The sequence below is a fragment of the Monopterus albus genome, unplaced genomic scaffold (assembly GCF_001952655.1).
Source record: "Monopterus albus unplaced genomic scaffold, M_albus_1.0 scaffold234.1, whole genome shotgun sequence".
Lineage (NCBI taxonomy): Eukaryota > Metazoa > Chordata > Actinopteri > Synbranchiformes > Synbranchidae > Monopterus > Monopterus albus.
In genome coordinates, this window is record NW_018128114.1 from 25,736 (window position 1) to 42,110 (window position 16,375).

The 16,375-nt window shown below is 38.4% G+C and overlaps 1 protein-coding gene across 1 annotated transcript in view; it reads right to left on the reverse strand.

Moving 5' to 3' along the window:
* Positions 1–14,234, reverse strand: part of LOC109971744 (melanophilin) — a 39,896-nt gene extending 25,662 nt beyond the window's left edge. Inside the window, exons 1-2 of the mRNA XM_020620184.1 lie at positions 14,189–14,234; positions 11,223–11,391 (exon numbers count right to left, since the gene is read on the reverse strand). Of these exons, the coding sequence (XP_020475840.1) occupies positions 11,223–11,332 (110 nt within the window). The 5' untranslated portion in view covers positions 11,333–11,391; positions 14,189–14,234. The remainder of the gene's footprint in view (positions 1–11,222; positions 11,392–14,188) is intronic.
* Positions 14,235–16,375: the final 2,141 nt, after the last annotated feature.

The following is a 16,375-nucleotide window of genomic DNA, read 5'->3' on the forward strand; positions in this document are numbered from 1 at the left end:
ACATTTCTAACTTATTGCTCGCTTTATGTTTTTACAGTTGGAAAAACAAACCATATACTCTTTCATTATATAGAGATTTGGTGAGTCAAAATGCTGGCTGACAAACATAAGTAAAGAAAGAGGGTTGTCAGCACATGGCTTCATTTTGGCAACTTCTAAACTCTGTAAATATTGTGTCCGCCTTGTTACAGGGAAAAGTGAGTAAAGGCACAACATACTGCAAAACCTCTCCAGGAAACACTGAGCAGTCACAAATCAGAAAAGGAAAGATTGAAGTGGATAAGATGTACAGAAGCTTCATTGTGGCAAATACTGTATCTTGATTTACCTCTCAGTGGTTACAGTACTGATAATTTTGGTAGAATGCATTTATTTTTACATGCACTCCTCTATATATCTCCGTGGTGTCTGTCAGTGCTTTAATGTAAATAAAAATAGGCATATTTCTGTTGTTTATATCAGTGTATGTACTGAACATTTGTGACCAATACTTTAGATTATGGTCTGCAGCCTGACCATGCTGGGACCATGCCTGATCCATGACGAGCCTGTGCATGACCCCTGCTCTTACCATGTATCCCCTGCAATCGCAGCACTGCCTTGTTGCCCTAAGCACTGTGTACAAGTCACCTGCAGTGTTGTACACATCCACCAGGTGGAGCAGTGTTTGTTGTAGTTTACTGCAGTGGGCAAATGATAATTTGATCCTTCTGTTAATGTCCACAACTGCTGGTGGATCAATATAGCAGGACACCGGACCGAGCTGAGGTGCTTGGTTGTCAGCAGCGGCCTAAATTAGTGTCTGTGTCTGTCACAGTAATAACTGCTGTTTCATTCACCCTTATTCCCTCACTTTATATCTTGTTCCCTTGTACCTACAATACATGTGTTGGCATGTAGTGACACCTTGTATTACTCATATAACAATACTAAAGCCATCTGTTGAAGCTTCATATTAAGCCACAGATCACCATGGTTCTATCACACAGTGTATGAAAAAGCAGGAAAACACTGGTTTCTTGCTGGTTGACAACCTTTAGCCCGAGTATTCACAAATCACAAGTTGCACTCAGTTATTTCATAGCACCCATTACAGTAGCATTTCTGCATTTTCTGGAGCAAGTTCACTTTCAGTAGTTATACAACAGTTACCAAAATCACATCTATCTCAGCCTTTAATTGTTTTCTTCCATATAATCAACACTTACTATGTTCTTGTAGGTAGGCTTTGAGCTAGCAGAGAAAAAAAAGTTACTTTCCTTATTGAAATTTCTCACCACATTAATTTCATCAGTGTCTTTTAGGAATGAGAGAATTTGCATGCGTTGATTTAAATCTAAACATATTCTGTGTATAGGTACCTTATACTTATACAGTTAGTACACTAAATTCTACTCAAAAGCTTCTAAAAGTCCAGTTAAATCCTATTCAGACATCTTTCTTCTTCTCTGTGACTTGTCATCTCCATACGTGTGTGAATGACTTCATTGCTTTAAATCAGCTTCCTTCAGCGTGGTTTCAAGATAACTTGTGCTGATGGTTGGAAATGAAATGGCCTCACTCAGCACTGCCGGGTACTGACGAGTGGAGTGGAAAAATTGAGATAACAAGTCCCAAATGTCAGGCAAAGCAGTCACTGAGGATGAGAGGATGTTTTTCTTTTTAAAGCCAGGCTTTTGAAGTTATAGGACAGAATTTAAAAACTTTCTACCCTATAACCTTTTACAAATACAACCGCTGATCATTAAGTGTCGCAATTTAAAAGTTACATCTCTGAAATGTGCCCTCCTCATCTTTGTGCAATTTTTTTGTGTCATCTAATTTTGCTAATGAGGAGTGTGATGCTCCTCTGCGAGGAAGACTGTACTCAATGACAGGAAACTGATGAAGACCAGATGTTTTGTCTTAAGTAAAGTGACCATTGTCTGTGATCACTGGTGTATCTGATGTCAGCAGGATTAAACACCATTTCCACTGAGCACCATGGTGAAAACTTACCTGTATGTTTCTTTTTGTTGACACCTTTGGCAATTGGGTCATTGCTTTGCAAAACAAGCGGTGAACAGCTTTTTATTAATACTGCCCTGTTTCGATCTCTATCAACTTCTGAGGCAAATATGATTATAAATCCTCCTCTAGTTTGCCAGTTAGTCACTAACTTCATCTTTCTGCTGCTTGGCAAGGCAGATAGCATACAGTTTAGTGTACTTTATCACAGCTTAGCTGCCTGCTGTTGCTGGAAACAAGTTTTATTAAAGCAGCGAGGGTGAACCAAAACAATTAAGTCGGAGCTGTAAAACCAAACAATGAGCTGAAAGATGCTAAAGCATTGAAGAACTGGAGGGAACTGCAGAGCTGGGTGATAACTTGCTGCTGATTTGTCACTACATGAAACACACAGTAGTTATTGGACCCACTGGTAATATAAAAATCCTGACCAGTGCAACTTTTAATATTCACGGCTGCCTTTGAGATGTCCTGTCCAAATGTCAAAGCACTGTACAGCAGATTATTTCTGTCTGTAGTAGTTTAATGTTTTCATGAAGCACAGTTAAAGTGATGAAGTATATTTATTTAGAATCAGAATGAGAATCAGCTTTTTGGCCAGGTGTGTCAGACACACAAGGAATTTGACTCTGGTACAGTGGCTCTCAATGCACATGCACATATCCCCATGCAAGGGGCAAGTAAACAGTAAACCAGCATAAGGCTGTGTAATATAACAAAATAAGCAGCATAAACAGGCAGTAAACAATGCAGACAGACTGAGGAATGCTCATTGAAAAGAGATAATAGGACTAAAAATGGAGTACCTAAAAATAGAGACGTGTGAATCTGTATAATCTGTACAATATATATTTTCAGATGTTGCACTGAGGGTTATTGTCCAGTCATACTGTCGTGGGTCAAGTGTTCATCAAAGTGATGGCCTGGAGGAAGAACTGTCCTTGTGTCCTTACTGCACGAGAGCACAAGGTTTCCAAACAGAGCTGAAGTGACTGTAATCTTAGTTTGTCTTAAGACATTCTCTCTCTCGCTTCCTTTTTTCATACTGAAAAAGTGAATGACATAGAAATAAGCCTAAATTAGCTGATATAACTACAGTATATACCCTTTCTAGATACTCAAGGCAGTTAGCATTTCCATAAGTATTGCACTGAGTCTGCTTACTGACAAAACTCTGGAATCTGAGTTTGGCAGCCAGATGTTCACTTAGTTGCTTTAGTCTTCATAGCTGTCTGTGCCTCGGTGTTCCCATACATGGTGATCTTCTCTCCATGTCCACTCACATAAATCAAACCCTCTCTAGTTTAACTTAATTTGCTCTTTCAGATGTTCTTATTTAATTTATAGCCATAGTCTAATGTTTTCTTCTTTGCCTCTCTTTTTAGTCAACCATAGCATTTAACAAGGTACCATAAACTACTCGACGCTAGTGGAAGTGAGAATGAGAGAGAGAGATAAACAGAGGAGCTGACACCCTTTGGCAGACACAGACAAAGATTAGGGCTGAAACCTAATCTAGAGGAAAAATCAAGCAGCTGCACATTAGAATTGTAGTTTCCATTTATATCGACAGATTAATAGAAACATTGTCAATAATGCTTAGAGTGTCAAATCTTTCTCACATGACTCATAAGATGTATATTTAGTTCTTACTAGCAAACATGACTCAGAAATAAACCTGCTCCAGCTGGACTTAATTTAGGTTTCTGTCTCAAAGTTAAAGATGTTTGTCTATGTGCAGGAAACTCTGCTGAGACAGCTGCTCTTTGAAAGTCTAAACATCAACGTACTTCTAGACATACTGTACATACATACACAGAGTATATCCCTTTCAAATGTCTGAATACTAAAGAAACTGATACATTTTCATAAAGGTGACAAATTATGATTTTTTTTCAGTCATCAGTATAAACAACAGCGCAGAAGTAGATTTTAGTCTTTTTTTTGTTTTATTCATTTGATTTTTGCTAATTTATTAAAGTTTTACTCAAAATCTGAAGATATTTTAGTCTAGTTGTGTCAGTGACATTCTAGCATTGTCTTCTAAGCTTTTGAGTGTACACGGTGTCCATGTCGTTCTCCTCTGCAGAGCAATGAGTGAGTCACAGGCTGGATTGACTCACACTTGAGATGAGAAGCTAAATAGTCTGAAAGCATGAATACAGTTGGGCTAAATGTCTTTATCCAGCACAGAGAGAAAGACCGAGGTTGAGGAAACAGTTATATTTACCAGGAGCTGCAGTTTGTGATTCCACAGATCAACAGTAGTACATGCAGGTTGTTGAATAGGACTTTGCATTTACACTACTTATTTAATGTCCATTCAACCTTCTTTCATGTTATTGTTAGGGATTTGTTTATTGATGAAAAATATGTTGTGTTGCTGTGTTGTCAAATCACTCAAAGTGGAAAATGCCAACATGCCAAAGGGAAAACATTCCTTCCCACAGAGAATGAGAATATTGTGGCTTAAGCAATATAAAGTGACTGGGGTCCTTCTGGCCCCAGAGGTGATGAGAGAGAGAGGTCGGCTTGGCTTTACTGGATGAGAGATTGTGCGTTGCAGTGCAGGTGATTATCAGCTAAAAACACCAAAAAGCTATGTAGAGCTGGGGGTAACTGCAACATATAACGTAAAGTCTGCTGGCGATTGTCCTAACCTCACAAAGTAAAAGGTGAAAAAGTGATATCAGTAATGTTATTGGTTTTAATGTAGGTTGTTCACACTGTTGGCTATTACAGCCATGGTGAAAACGGAGGTAACAGCACTTCAGTGAAAGACCACATAAGGTCTCTTACTATCACTGGCTTTGTTCAACTGATTACTATTTAAAAATGATGAAAATCTCCAAAAGATAAGCAAACATAATAACGTGCTTTCCTTCCTCCGGATGTGCGCACAATGTTAGTCAACAGGAAACCCATCTATAAACAACACATGAACATGTATGTTGAAAACAAAAAGATGCTTTCTTTGTACTGTCTTTCAGTCTGGCTTTCTCCATTCATTCCCTGGTTGGGAAATCCAGACAAGAAGGTTCCAGTGGTAATGCAAGTAAATCAGTGTAAAATGACCTTTTCATCATGGACATGTAGTCAAATGTGTTTAGTAGAGTATTTGCAATTCAGTTGTCTGCCTGAAATAAGAAAATAAGGAACTATATAAAATCATCTGAATGAATTGTAAAAGCGTCTCAAGGTCTGGAACATTTTAAAGTGGCTCAGATGATATCTGCAGCCCAGAGACAACACTGGGGTTTCCCTGGAGGCCATAATAGTGTATGAAGAAGCAAGAAATCAATTTATTTGTCTTAGATGGAGATCTTAGAAAAATACTTATGAGTATTCAAAAATATTCATGTTTGAGAAGCATGTTGCCAGAGTCTCAATAACAGATGATCAAGGCCAGTGGGCAAAGGAAATCGTAGCTTTTCAGTAGCTGCATCAAAGCTGTCAACAGTCTGCCACCTTTGGTTAAGCGTTTGTCCTCTTTTGATGCTTTTAAGTGTTGGCAAACCTGTAAAAATGGGTCCTGGAGAGAACCAAAAAGCACAAGAAACACCGGCCATAACAGCAGAACTGGCCTCTGATGATCTGGCATCAGAAATAACTTTACAAGAAGAGCTGCAGGAGACTATTGAACAAATGGTCTCTTCAGTTAAAATTCCCACAAGAACAGTAAGAATGTTTACAAGAACCAACAAGAGGAGCTGGGAGAAAGAGGAAAATGATTAAAATGTTATGGCATATTGCATAAAGTAGAAAAGTTGGGATAATCATAAATGATTTATGTTTATGTTATGTTTGTTTGAAATAATCATTAGTGGATGTGTAAGAATAAAATGAGAAGGGATTGTATTGAAAAAGGTACATTCAGAAGTCTAAAGTACATTCAGAATCAAAATCATAAAGAGTGGAAATGCTGAATCATGGAGAAAAGGGAGGTAAGACATACATCCATACAAAAGAGGTAGTACAGGTGTGTGTGTGTGTGTGTGTGACAGAGAAAAGACACACTGAGTTTATTAAGGAAAATAAAACAATGATGGTTACATGCATAAAGTAAAGCTTTGATTGATAATTAATGTTTGATCAATGTCTAATCAATTATAATCAATGTTTATTCAAGTTTTGCAGTCAAAATATAGTGATCTATGGTTTAATTTTAAGGCATTGATAGCATTTGTTTAACAGTGTGTAATTCTGATGGTTTAGTTAAATGTGATGATGGGATTTTTTTTGTATTTCAATCAGAAGTGAGTTTTCTGTATTTTTATTAGATATAAGGATGATTTAGTTTACTGGGAATAGAGAAGTAGAATCTGAAGCTGAATCGCATTGGGATGGAGGCCAGTTATGGGCAGTGGACTTGAGCTTTGACAGAAAAGATATGCAATAGTTCTGAAGAATACGACTTTGCACGCCAAATAAGGTATTAACTGCAAACTGTGGCATCTGGTTGGATGGAAGGACTAAGTCTACTGACCAGAATCCTTTAAAAACCAAAGCAGAAAGCAAAAAGAGGAACAAGAGTTCTCCTTCACAGTTGCAGCCAGAGGCTCTGCCGAACTGATGGTCTGACTTCTAGAAGATGTCAACGTGGGATGATGGAACTGTGTAAATGCTTCACAGTTCAGCAAGAAAAACTCTGAATTTATGGCTAAAAGATGATTTATGAAGAAATGAAGAATTTCAACAGAATGCCACAATCCACCCCACCTCAAGCCGGCTGAGAACAGGATTCAGTGAAAATACTTTTGACTTTTATTCAGATCAAGAGTTTAGCTCAACCATAATTTTAATCAGTATAATCATTTTAGAGTGATGTTTAGAGATAGCAGTTGTTGATTTATTTATGTTGTAAGCCAAGCAAGACAATTATTGATGATTTTAAGGTTTATATCTTATTGCTTGCTGCTTTGTTGTAGTTCTTTTAAGCTTCTATATAAAATTCCTGAAAAGGTTTAATACTCTGTTTTTATTGAGACACATTTTGAAGTTATTAATTTTTATGATTTTAGTTGGCTTACACTTTTAGGTGGTAATGTTCAAGGCTGTTTAAGACTATAATATAAATAGTTTAAATGCAGCTACTGAAAAGGGAATCAGTGATTATTGAAATTGTCTGAAAATGGTCAATATTTCAATGTTAGTCATTTAAAAAAAAATCTAAATAGTCAATTGTTTACTCACTATATTACACATATTATAATTCAAATTCCCTATGTTAGAATACAACTTGATAATGAGTTTAATCATATTGTTCAACAATCAACAGTGCTAATAGTATGCCAAACTTCCCAACAGTGTCTCAGAGAGTTAAGACAGGCAGTAGCTGCCTGACTGCGGAAACCTAACGGTGACAACACAAACAGTACTTTTCTGATTGGGCTTGTTGCTCGGGTGAATTCCATACAAACCGGCTGGCTGTTGAGAGGGGAGGTGATATTTAGAAAGTTATATCAGAAAATATTTTATATAAAATATCCAGCTGTTTACTTATTATATAATATACACTATCCTTTAAATTTCCTATCCTTAATAACATCTTAGGTCAACTAAATACTGTGCAAAACAAATATGGTCTTAAGTGTCCAGTGACACAGCTTTCATTGATTATTTCAGACTAAATTTAACACTTCCTCAAAGAGCCAGAGTGTACTGGTTTATGTGTCTTGTCAAGATTTGTACAGCACTTAGATCAGCTCTAGCTGTTTTATAATTTGATTTGAAAATTCTGAATATTGTGAGGTTGGATTTCAAACTAGTGCCACATCTTGTCTCTTTTTCACTTAATTTGTCAGACAGTGTATAAAATCTATGGACTGGCGACCTGTCCATGGTGTACCCTGCCTCTCACCTGCAGCTGGCTGGGATTAGCTCCAGCCCTCCGTGACCCCATTTGGGACTAAGCGGTATAGAAAATGGATGGATGGATAGATGTATAAAATCTTAGCAAATGCACATTTAAAATAAGCAACATGTATGCTCTATTAAATGTGGACCAGAGAACAGTGATTTCCAAAGGTATGCCTGTTTGCAGCAAAGCACATTAAAACCTAAAACAACAAGGGCATATAAGTGGTTCTGTGTTGTAATCCAAACATGATGGCCTATCCTATAGAGGGGCCCTGTCTCACATGTAATTTCAATAGGGGAACACATACATACATTTTTGCCTCTTCATGGTTAGTCCTGCCCTGATGACATGTTTCAGGAAATAATTTAAACTGTTAAGATATGGTGTATAAACATGTAGATAGAGTAGCCTTCTAATTGTTGTTTGTCAACGTGGCAGCCCTGTGATAGACTGGGGACCTGTCCAGGGTGGACCCCGCCTCTCAAGCCTGTCCCAAGTCCCAAGCCTGTTTCACCCATCAGCAAAGCTGTGTGTGGTCAAAGGTGTGTTATGCTGCACCTATAACCACAATCAATGAAGCAGGGCGAGCAGAAACAAGATTTTCAGGAGGTGAAGCTGTACTGCACAAAAGGGCATTAATATAAGTGCTCTATCAAGATGATGACATGTTAAGACAAACACTCTAAACCAAAACTGTCAACCATCATAACCACAACCACCAGTTCCACAGTTTTTACTCTGCAGGCTTTATGTTCTTCAACACATTCAAGTTGAAATAAAATGATGCCTACTACACTAAGGTGCTGAATGCTATGTGGGACATTGGCCTATAAAGGGGTTCAAAAGCAACCTGACAGAAACACATGAAGTCAAACAATTTCAAAATATTTATTATTTAGTGAAACGTCCATAGATCACAGTGCAGACACTTTGTATCTCTGTTTATGAGCTCTTCCTTTTGTTCTCCACACTTTCCTCTTTCCATCATTTTGACAGAGGTTGATTTTTATCGAGTGCATAGGTTTTAGCAACTGCAACCTGCCCTTTGTGTTTTTGAGGCTGACCCAGGGCATGCATTTTGTGGTGAAGTCTAGATTGTGGTCATGAAGTCTTCTGTTGATCATTGACAAGGAATCGTATCCTGAGGAGCTTCATTTTTTGTCACCATACAAATGATTTTCCTGTCATTGACAAGACTTCTACTATGCAAGTTGGCATTTTCTGGTTTTCTTGTGCATACTTGTCATGTTTTATAACTTTTCTTAAGGACCAAAATGCAAAACTACAAGCAAGGTGATGTTTATGTTGTGATGACACAACAGGAGAACAACATCACTGGGGCAAATATAATGGTGGACAGGTAAGTAGCTTTAACAGGGCAGATGAAAACGGCAGAAACAGATAAGTAAATGGAGCACAGGTGAGATGTTACAGATACAAAGAAGTACAGGGGTTTTTTTATACAAAATGGCAGATTCAGTTAAGCAACACAAACAGGTCAACAGTCTTTTCTAAGAGAGGAACAACAGGGATTCAGGTAAATACTGTATTTTCGAGAGGGACTGGATAGTAGTCATGCAGTGGATACAGGTGAGTATAAATTTAAAAAAAGCCTACAGGTCCATAGTATGTAGATAAGTACAAACAGGGCAATGCAGGGAAGTAAGCTTAGCCATCGTCAGGGGACAAAAGCAAACAGTTCAGGTGAGGGGCAGGTGACTGAACAAATCCTGGGAAAAGCAAATGTCCACTCACAGGTGAATCCAACAGTTCAAACAGGGGCAGGCAAGATTGGATAAAAATGGGTGAAATAGCTCAAAAACAGAACAAGAATACAGTGATGAATGCTGGAGAGTCATTACAGATACTGAGAATGAATGTTGGCTGTCTTAACTACTGACTGCATGGGTGATTGCACAGGTAGGAAGCAAACTGAGTGTGGACAGACTGGCACAAAGCAGGTACTAGGAGCAGGAAAAGAGAACAAACAACTAAAGTTCGAATGTCAAACAGGATGGAAACAGGATCCGGTCTGGGACTGTACGTTCTTCTTTAAAATGTACCCAACTGTTGATTTTGGCTAACTACTTTTGCCATCGCCCTGATAGGTTTTTGTCTTTTTGGGCCTCATGTTCTTCTTGAAGCACAATGCAAGTTTCACCAGCACTGTAATTAATGACCAAAGTGCAGAAACAGTTTGATCTCTGTAATAGGCATCTGAAAAAGCACCTTCCATTCCGTCAGACAGCTTCATCCCCAGCATTCAGTTTCATGAATTACCTTCTGGCTGTCTTTTTAGATAGCCAGAGCCTACAGATATAAACACACTTTAACCTTTACTATTATTATGATAAATTCAGAGAGGAAAAGGTGATCGAAATATTAACGGGTTACACAAACTCTGCTTTAAAACCATTTTTTGACTTGTGAACATGGATATAGAGTTTAGTCTGATGCTTTTCTCTGTCTGATGTCTTGTTTGTTGGTGTTTTTTGTTGCTTAACACTGCCCTTTTAGATCAACACAGTTACTAAAGTTCAAAGTTCACTTGCATGGTCACCTCTGACAATCTAAATGGCAACTCTCAACAACTCTAACCCTCATGCATAAACTGATGAAACAGTACAGTAGCTAGGTGTCCAATTACTTGTGAACCTTTTCAATTAGTCAAAGCTGAGACTTAACACTGAAATGCAGCATCAGTTCTTTGATTTCCATTTCAATGTGTTGAAGAACAGAGCCTGAAGAAACAAATGTAACTGACCACATACTTAAAGTCTGAACTATATGTAAAAAGATTAATATAAATCCATCCAAAAGATGTTAAGATATTTAAGTCTGAAGCAGTGGACTGCTGATTGACATTGCCATCCCTAGAGCTATGTAGCTAACATGGCTAAAAACTGTGTAGTTACACTATTGAAAGTTCTCAGTTGCACAGTTAAAAAGAACACTAGTAACCAGTGCCAGGAAGTTTTGTGACATCCAATGATCAACATCCTTCAGGCAACTGAACAGTGAATCTGATGTATTTGTCACAGGTTTGTAGTAAATGGGAACTCAATTGCAAGCACCAGGAGAAGGCTCAAGGTAAAGCCAGCAATTTTACTGTACAGCACTGAGTAGTGGTGAGCAGTCTTGTGAAAGGCTTTCTGGACAAAGCACATCAAGATAAGCAGTTACTGAATCTGAGTAACATTGAGCCAAGAAACAGTAGCAAACTAAAATCTCAAAAACACAAAACAGAGAGATTCATAAAACTCCATATAATGCAAAAAAACCTTCTAAGAGAAGCAGGTCCATATGTTACCATATATTACAGAGATAAACTGTTTACATAACACTTCTTACTTACCCAAGTCTGTCTTCTTCCTTCTGCCTCAGGTCAAAATCTCGCTGGACAACTGCCCACACATGCTTGGCCTCCTCATCTGTGAGTGTGGAAAGATCTAACTTTTTGTCCATACTGGTGTCAGGCACAACTGTGAATCTGATGTGTGCCTGGCAGGCGTCCTGGTGCTGGGCTGCAGGGGAGTAATAAAAATAAGAAGCAGAATTAAAACTACAGTGGTTAGAAAAGTGAGGGTAACATGTAGAGGACTTTACATTGGTACTAATATTTACAATGAACTGCAGCGAAAACACTACTACTTGTATAAACAGATCACACTGGACTAATAACACAACATGACATGGCGTTATTCAGCTGCCAGGGATAGTTATATAAACATCAAAGATTTTTATTGTCAATTCACTATATGTGCAGGACATGCAGAAAATCAAAATACCATTTCTATTTCACCTAGTATTGAATGCCATACTACTGAGGAAACTAAAATAGAATAAAAGTAGAATAAAAATTGACTAAAAAGAACAAGAAAACTAAGTCAAAGTGATTAGGATAAAGCTAAACGGTACAACCTAATAGGCTATGACTCAAACCATGTACAATCAGTGATAGTAGTGCAAATAATAACAAGAAGATTGTCAGATGGTTGTGAGATTGAGGTGCACATGGACAGTAGTGCAAATAACCAATACCAGCAGATATGACCGTAAAAACAGTCAGCAGCAGGTTTACATATAATATAACAAAAAGGGGGAATGTATTGAGTTTGTGCAAACAGCAGAGGTAGTCTTTTTATATCTTTTTATGTTCTGTGGGTTACGGTCCAGGGGCAGAGGGGAGGAGGTAATGGATAGTGTTCAGCATCCTCACAGCCTGGTAGATGAAGCTATTTGTAAGTCTGGTGGAGTGGGCCTGAAGACTCTCATACCTTCTCTGGCTCTGCGGGTGAGGTGGGCGTTAAAAATGTCCATGAGGGAAGACAGAGGGGTGCCAATGATCTTTCTGGCTGTTTTCACTATGCGTTGCAGAGTCCTTCTGCAGGAGGCAGTACAGGCTTCGTACCACACAGTGATGCAGCCAGTGATGACGCTCTCAATGGTGCCCCGGTAGAAGGAGCACATGATGGGAAGTGGGGCACTGGCTATTGTGTTTACAGTTCAAATTCATGTGCCATTAGAAAGGTTAAAAATAAAATCCTTGTGAAAATTTTACATGTGAATGTCCCTGCTAGAATTAATTAGATTCACAGTTGTAATGTCTCACTGACCTTTGCATTCCACATACAGTAACAGTAGTACTGTTACCCAACACATAATCCTAAGTTCACAGTCAGAAATGACTTCATTTATGTTCACTGCCCATTCTTTTAATTTTGTTACAAAAATAACAAAAACACAATTTATCTTAAAATTTATTATACTAATGTCCATTGAAAATAATCACTTCCTACACTGAGGGACAAAACACAAACTCTGGAAAGACCCCTTTTTTAGGAGTGGTATAAAGGGTTGCACGTTTTTGCCTTTTTATTAAATATTTGAAAACATGGCCAATGCTGTCACTTCTTGGTGGGGACGGTGTAAGAATACGGTGTACCTTTTACTGCTACTGTATAGACAAACTTGTATTTGAGATTCATTCTTAAGCTGTCAGTTATAAACCAAATATGACTAAGAGGTTCCTGCTGTTTTCTACAAACAAATCAGAGCAGAATAATTGTATTGATCAAGGCTCAGTGACTTGATTATTAGGTGCTTTCAACTGCTCTGCCACATGAATCTGTCCTGTGATCTGAGAAAGTCTGGCACAGGTCAACCATCACATTCCTGAGGGATTTTTATCAAGTCCAAATATTTCACATGGTCTAGGTTCTTAATGCATTGGTTTCAGAGGATGAGGTAACTCATGTACTCACTCAAGCTGACAGTGATACACACACACACACACACACACACACACACACACACACACACACACAAGCAATACCACTGAACTGCACTAAACACTCACAAAATTAGGAATGAGTAAAGGAATGCTGCTCAGGAGCATCACATAATTGCCTAGTTTTCTACCGACTATGCCAAAAGTCCAGTGACGGGGTATCTGATTTCTGCTGGTGAATGGTAAAAGTAAGCACATGAGTTTGACAGAAAATCAAGTTACATCTAAATAGTAGACTTTGAGGCAAACATTGTAGTGATCCAGCTATACAAAATATTATTTACATCTTTCTGACAGTTAAATTCTTACACATGAATAGCCAAGCACTATACAAAGGCTCTATTTGCTTAGCAGGTGTGAGCATCTTATTATCTAATTCAGTTGTATTAAGGGAACATTTTGAAAACAAGCACTTTAAACTTCTATTAAAATATTCCTTACAGAACTCTAGAGTTTTTTCCACAGCCAGTCCTAACTGTATAGCATATCTGTAAAGGAATTTCTGCAATAAATTCTAAAGTAATACATAGAATACAACAGGTGCACGTTCAAGGGACTCTTAGTATTTACAAAGGGAGGGTTTTACTCAGTAACAAGTGGAGTGGCATACACCTGGAATAGTTTCACAAGTGAAAGATCAATAGATAAAGCATATATATTTTTCAGTGACTCCAGTTCAAACCAATTGACATGCTCTTATGTGGAGTTTTCAAAGTACCAGACTTAGCTATACCTTTCAGTAGATTTATAAAAGTTAATAAAAGCTATTCTACTATTTCAAGCTACTTCAAAAACTATTAAATACAAGGATTATGTCTCTAATAACAAGTTGAAACACCCTGAGGCATGAGTTTGGATCGCTGACATGAACAAAATCAGTCACCCAATGAGAATTGAAGTCACAAATTCCAAAAAACAAGCAACAACAAGAGTAATTGAACATCAGTTCTTTTGTGATTCTAACACATGCAGACACAAACTTTTTCATTTTTTATCATCGTCAGGACATCTGTTATGGAAATGTGGCTTACCTTAGTGTTGACCGAGTAGCGTTCAAGCAGTATTTCCTCTGAAGGGAGACCAGTCTGTCTACAGGGCTAACTAAGTTTCAGACAGCAGTGCTAATCACATGACTAGTTAAACAGGAGGAAGAAAGGCAGGGAGACAAGCCTCCTCTCCACCTTCCTTGACTTTTTCTTCAAAGGGTCACATTGTGTGCTTGGCCCCCTTTGGCCTCCTTCACAGCAGTATTAAATAGATTAAGACTGCTATTAGTTTGCATTTATGTTGGGAAAACACCTGATTAATGGTAAGTCAGTTGGTTTGAAGGCACTTATTTTTGGCATTTTAATGCTTAGACAATATTCCAATAAGTGTGCAGTAATTAAGAGATAACTCTATGTAGAGGCCAGTTGGGCTTATGTTCCTGGTCGCATGTCATGGATCCTATATTAGAGGAGAGAGTGGTGATGATGCCATGTTGGTTTAAATGATACTTACATATAAGTATAGCCTAGCTGTGCACCTATTTGCACAGTGGGTGGGTCAACCCTCTTTGAGCAGAGAAGTCTCAGCTGTCATTGAAGAGGCTAAACATTTACACTGCAACTTGGAAGATAAGTTGCAACACTTTTTATGTGTTGATATCAGTTACTGTAAGTGATGTGAAAGTTGGGTTGGAAGAAGTCAGGGTGGCCATCACACAGCAGACTCCCAATCAGTGGTGACAGAAATGTATACTCAGAAAATGATTAGGGCAAATCTGAAATTTTCAAAATGAATACTAAAACAGCTGAATTGAAAATACTTTTCTTTGTTAATGATTTATGTCATTCTTCTCTCATAAAAAGGATTTTTTTCATTTTTTTCCCCACTAGTTAATGTTTTCCAAGAGGCAATCCAGACTTCTTGTTTGTTCTACCACCAGGACAAGGCATCTTTCTGTGCAGTAAATAAAAATGAACAGTCTCTGGAAGAGGTTAGTCACACTTTACATTTTTGTAAGTTTAAAGTGCTGGTGGCTGCTCATTTGGTATACTTGGGTACCTCTGGTTTAGCTTGGCACCCCTCATAACTCCAGCTAGACTAATTATTTCAGAAGTATAAACGCCAATAGCCTCCTCCTAAAAACCAGAGGATAGTTTGTGAACTCGCACAACTCCTGCTGCTGATGTTGTGTTGAAATCCATTTCCCCAATGAGATGTGTGTTTGCCCTAACCTGAATCCTAACATTATCATAACTGCAACCACTGAGGGGGGCACTACATGAAACCCAGTTTTGAACAGGGGAACACATCTCAACGGGGGAACAATTCCAGCAGGTAGTGTAGCACTGACAGCAAAGTTATGGATCATTTCGCCAACCCACATCACATGACATGTGGCATACATACTGGCCTCAAGCAGTCAAAACAAACAGGTACAGTGCTCTGGGGGAATCCAGCATTTATGAGCCCCGGGGGGCTTCACTGGCCAGCTGCTTGTAGCTTAGACCTGGTCAGGTAGAACAGTGAGTCCCTGTACAGGAACATTCCTGAACATGCAGTAACCTCAGGCCCTGTATTTTTCTTCACATCCTATGGTCGCAGTGCAGCAGGAGGGAAAATATATCCACAAAACCGGGTGCAGTCCAAAAGTTCCACTTTTACAGTGGCATCAGTGAATGTCAGGCAAGCTCGGACGAACATGCAACGGCCTGGAGATTATGACCATGCAATGAAATCCTTAAACTATCACACAACACAACACTTTGTTTTGTTAGGAAAAAAGTCTCATGAGTGAGAGTTTGCGAGACTTGTATAAACCAAGCTGCTTCTACATAGAAATACTAGAACATATGTTCACCTCATTTTTTGAGCTTTAAGTCACATCTAAGATGATAATTCACATTGTAGATAAGTCAGAAAACAAGGAAAAGCATGCCATGGGCTCTTTAAGTACAGTATATTCTAGTGGATAAACATTAGGACACAGTGAAGAGTGAGCTAGACAGGTAGGATCCTGCTATCTGAAATAATATTTGGCATTAAAAAAATAAAAACTTTCATTTAACTGTTTGCTCAGCTTAGGCAAATGTTTGCTGTATAGTGTAACAGTTCAGATAAATACTGAACTCAAGAGGCACCATGTACACAGCTCACCTTTATTCAGGCTGGAGCTCAAAACTGGCAGAATCTGCTCTGCTGTTTCTTTAGTACAAGGCAGCTTTGGTAATGGT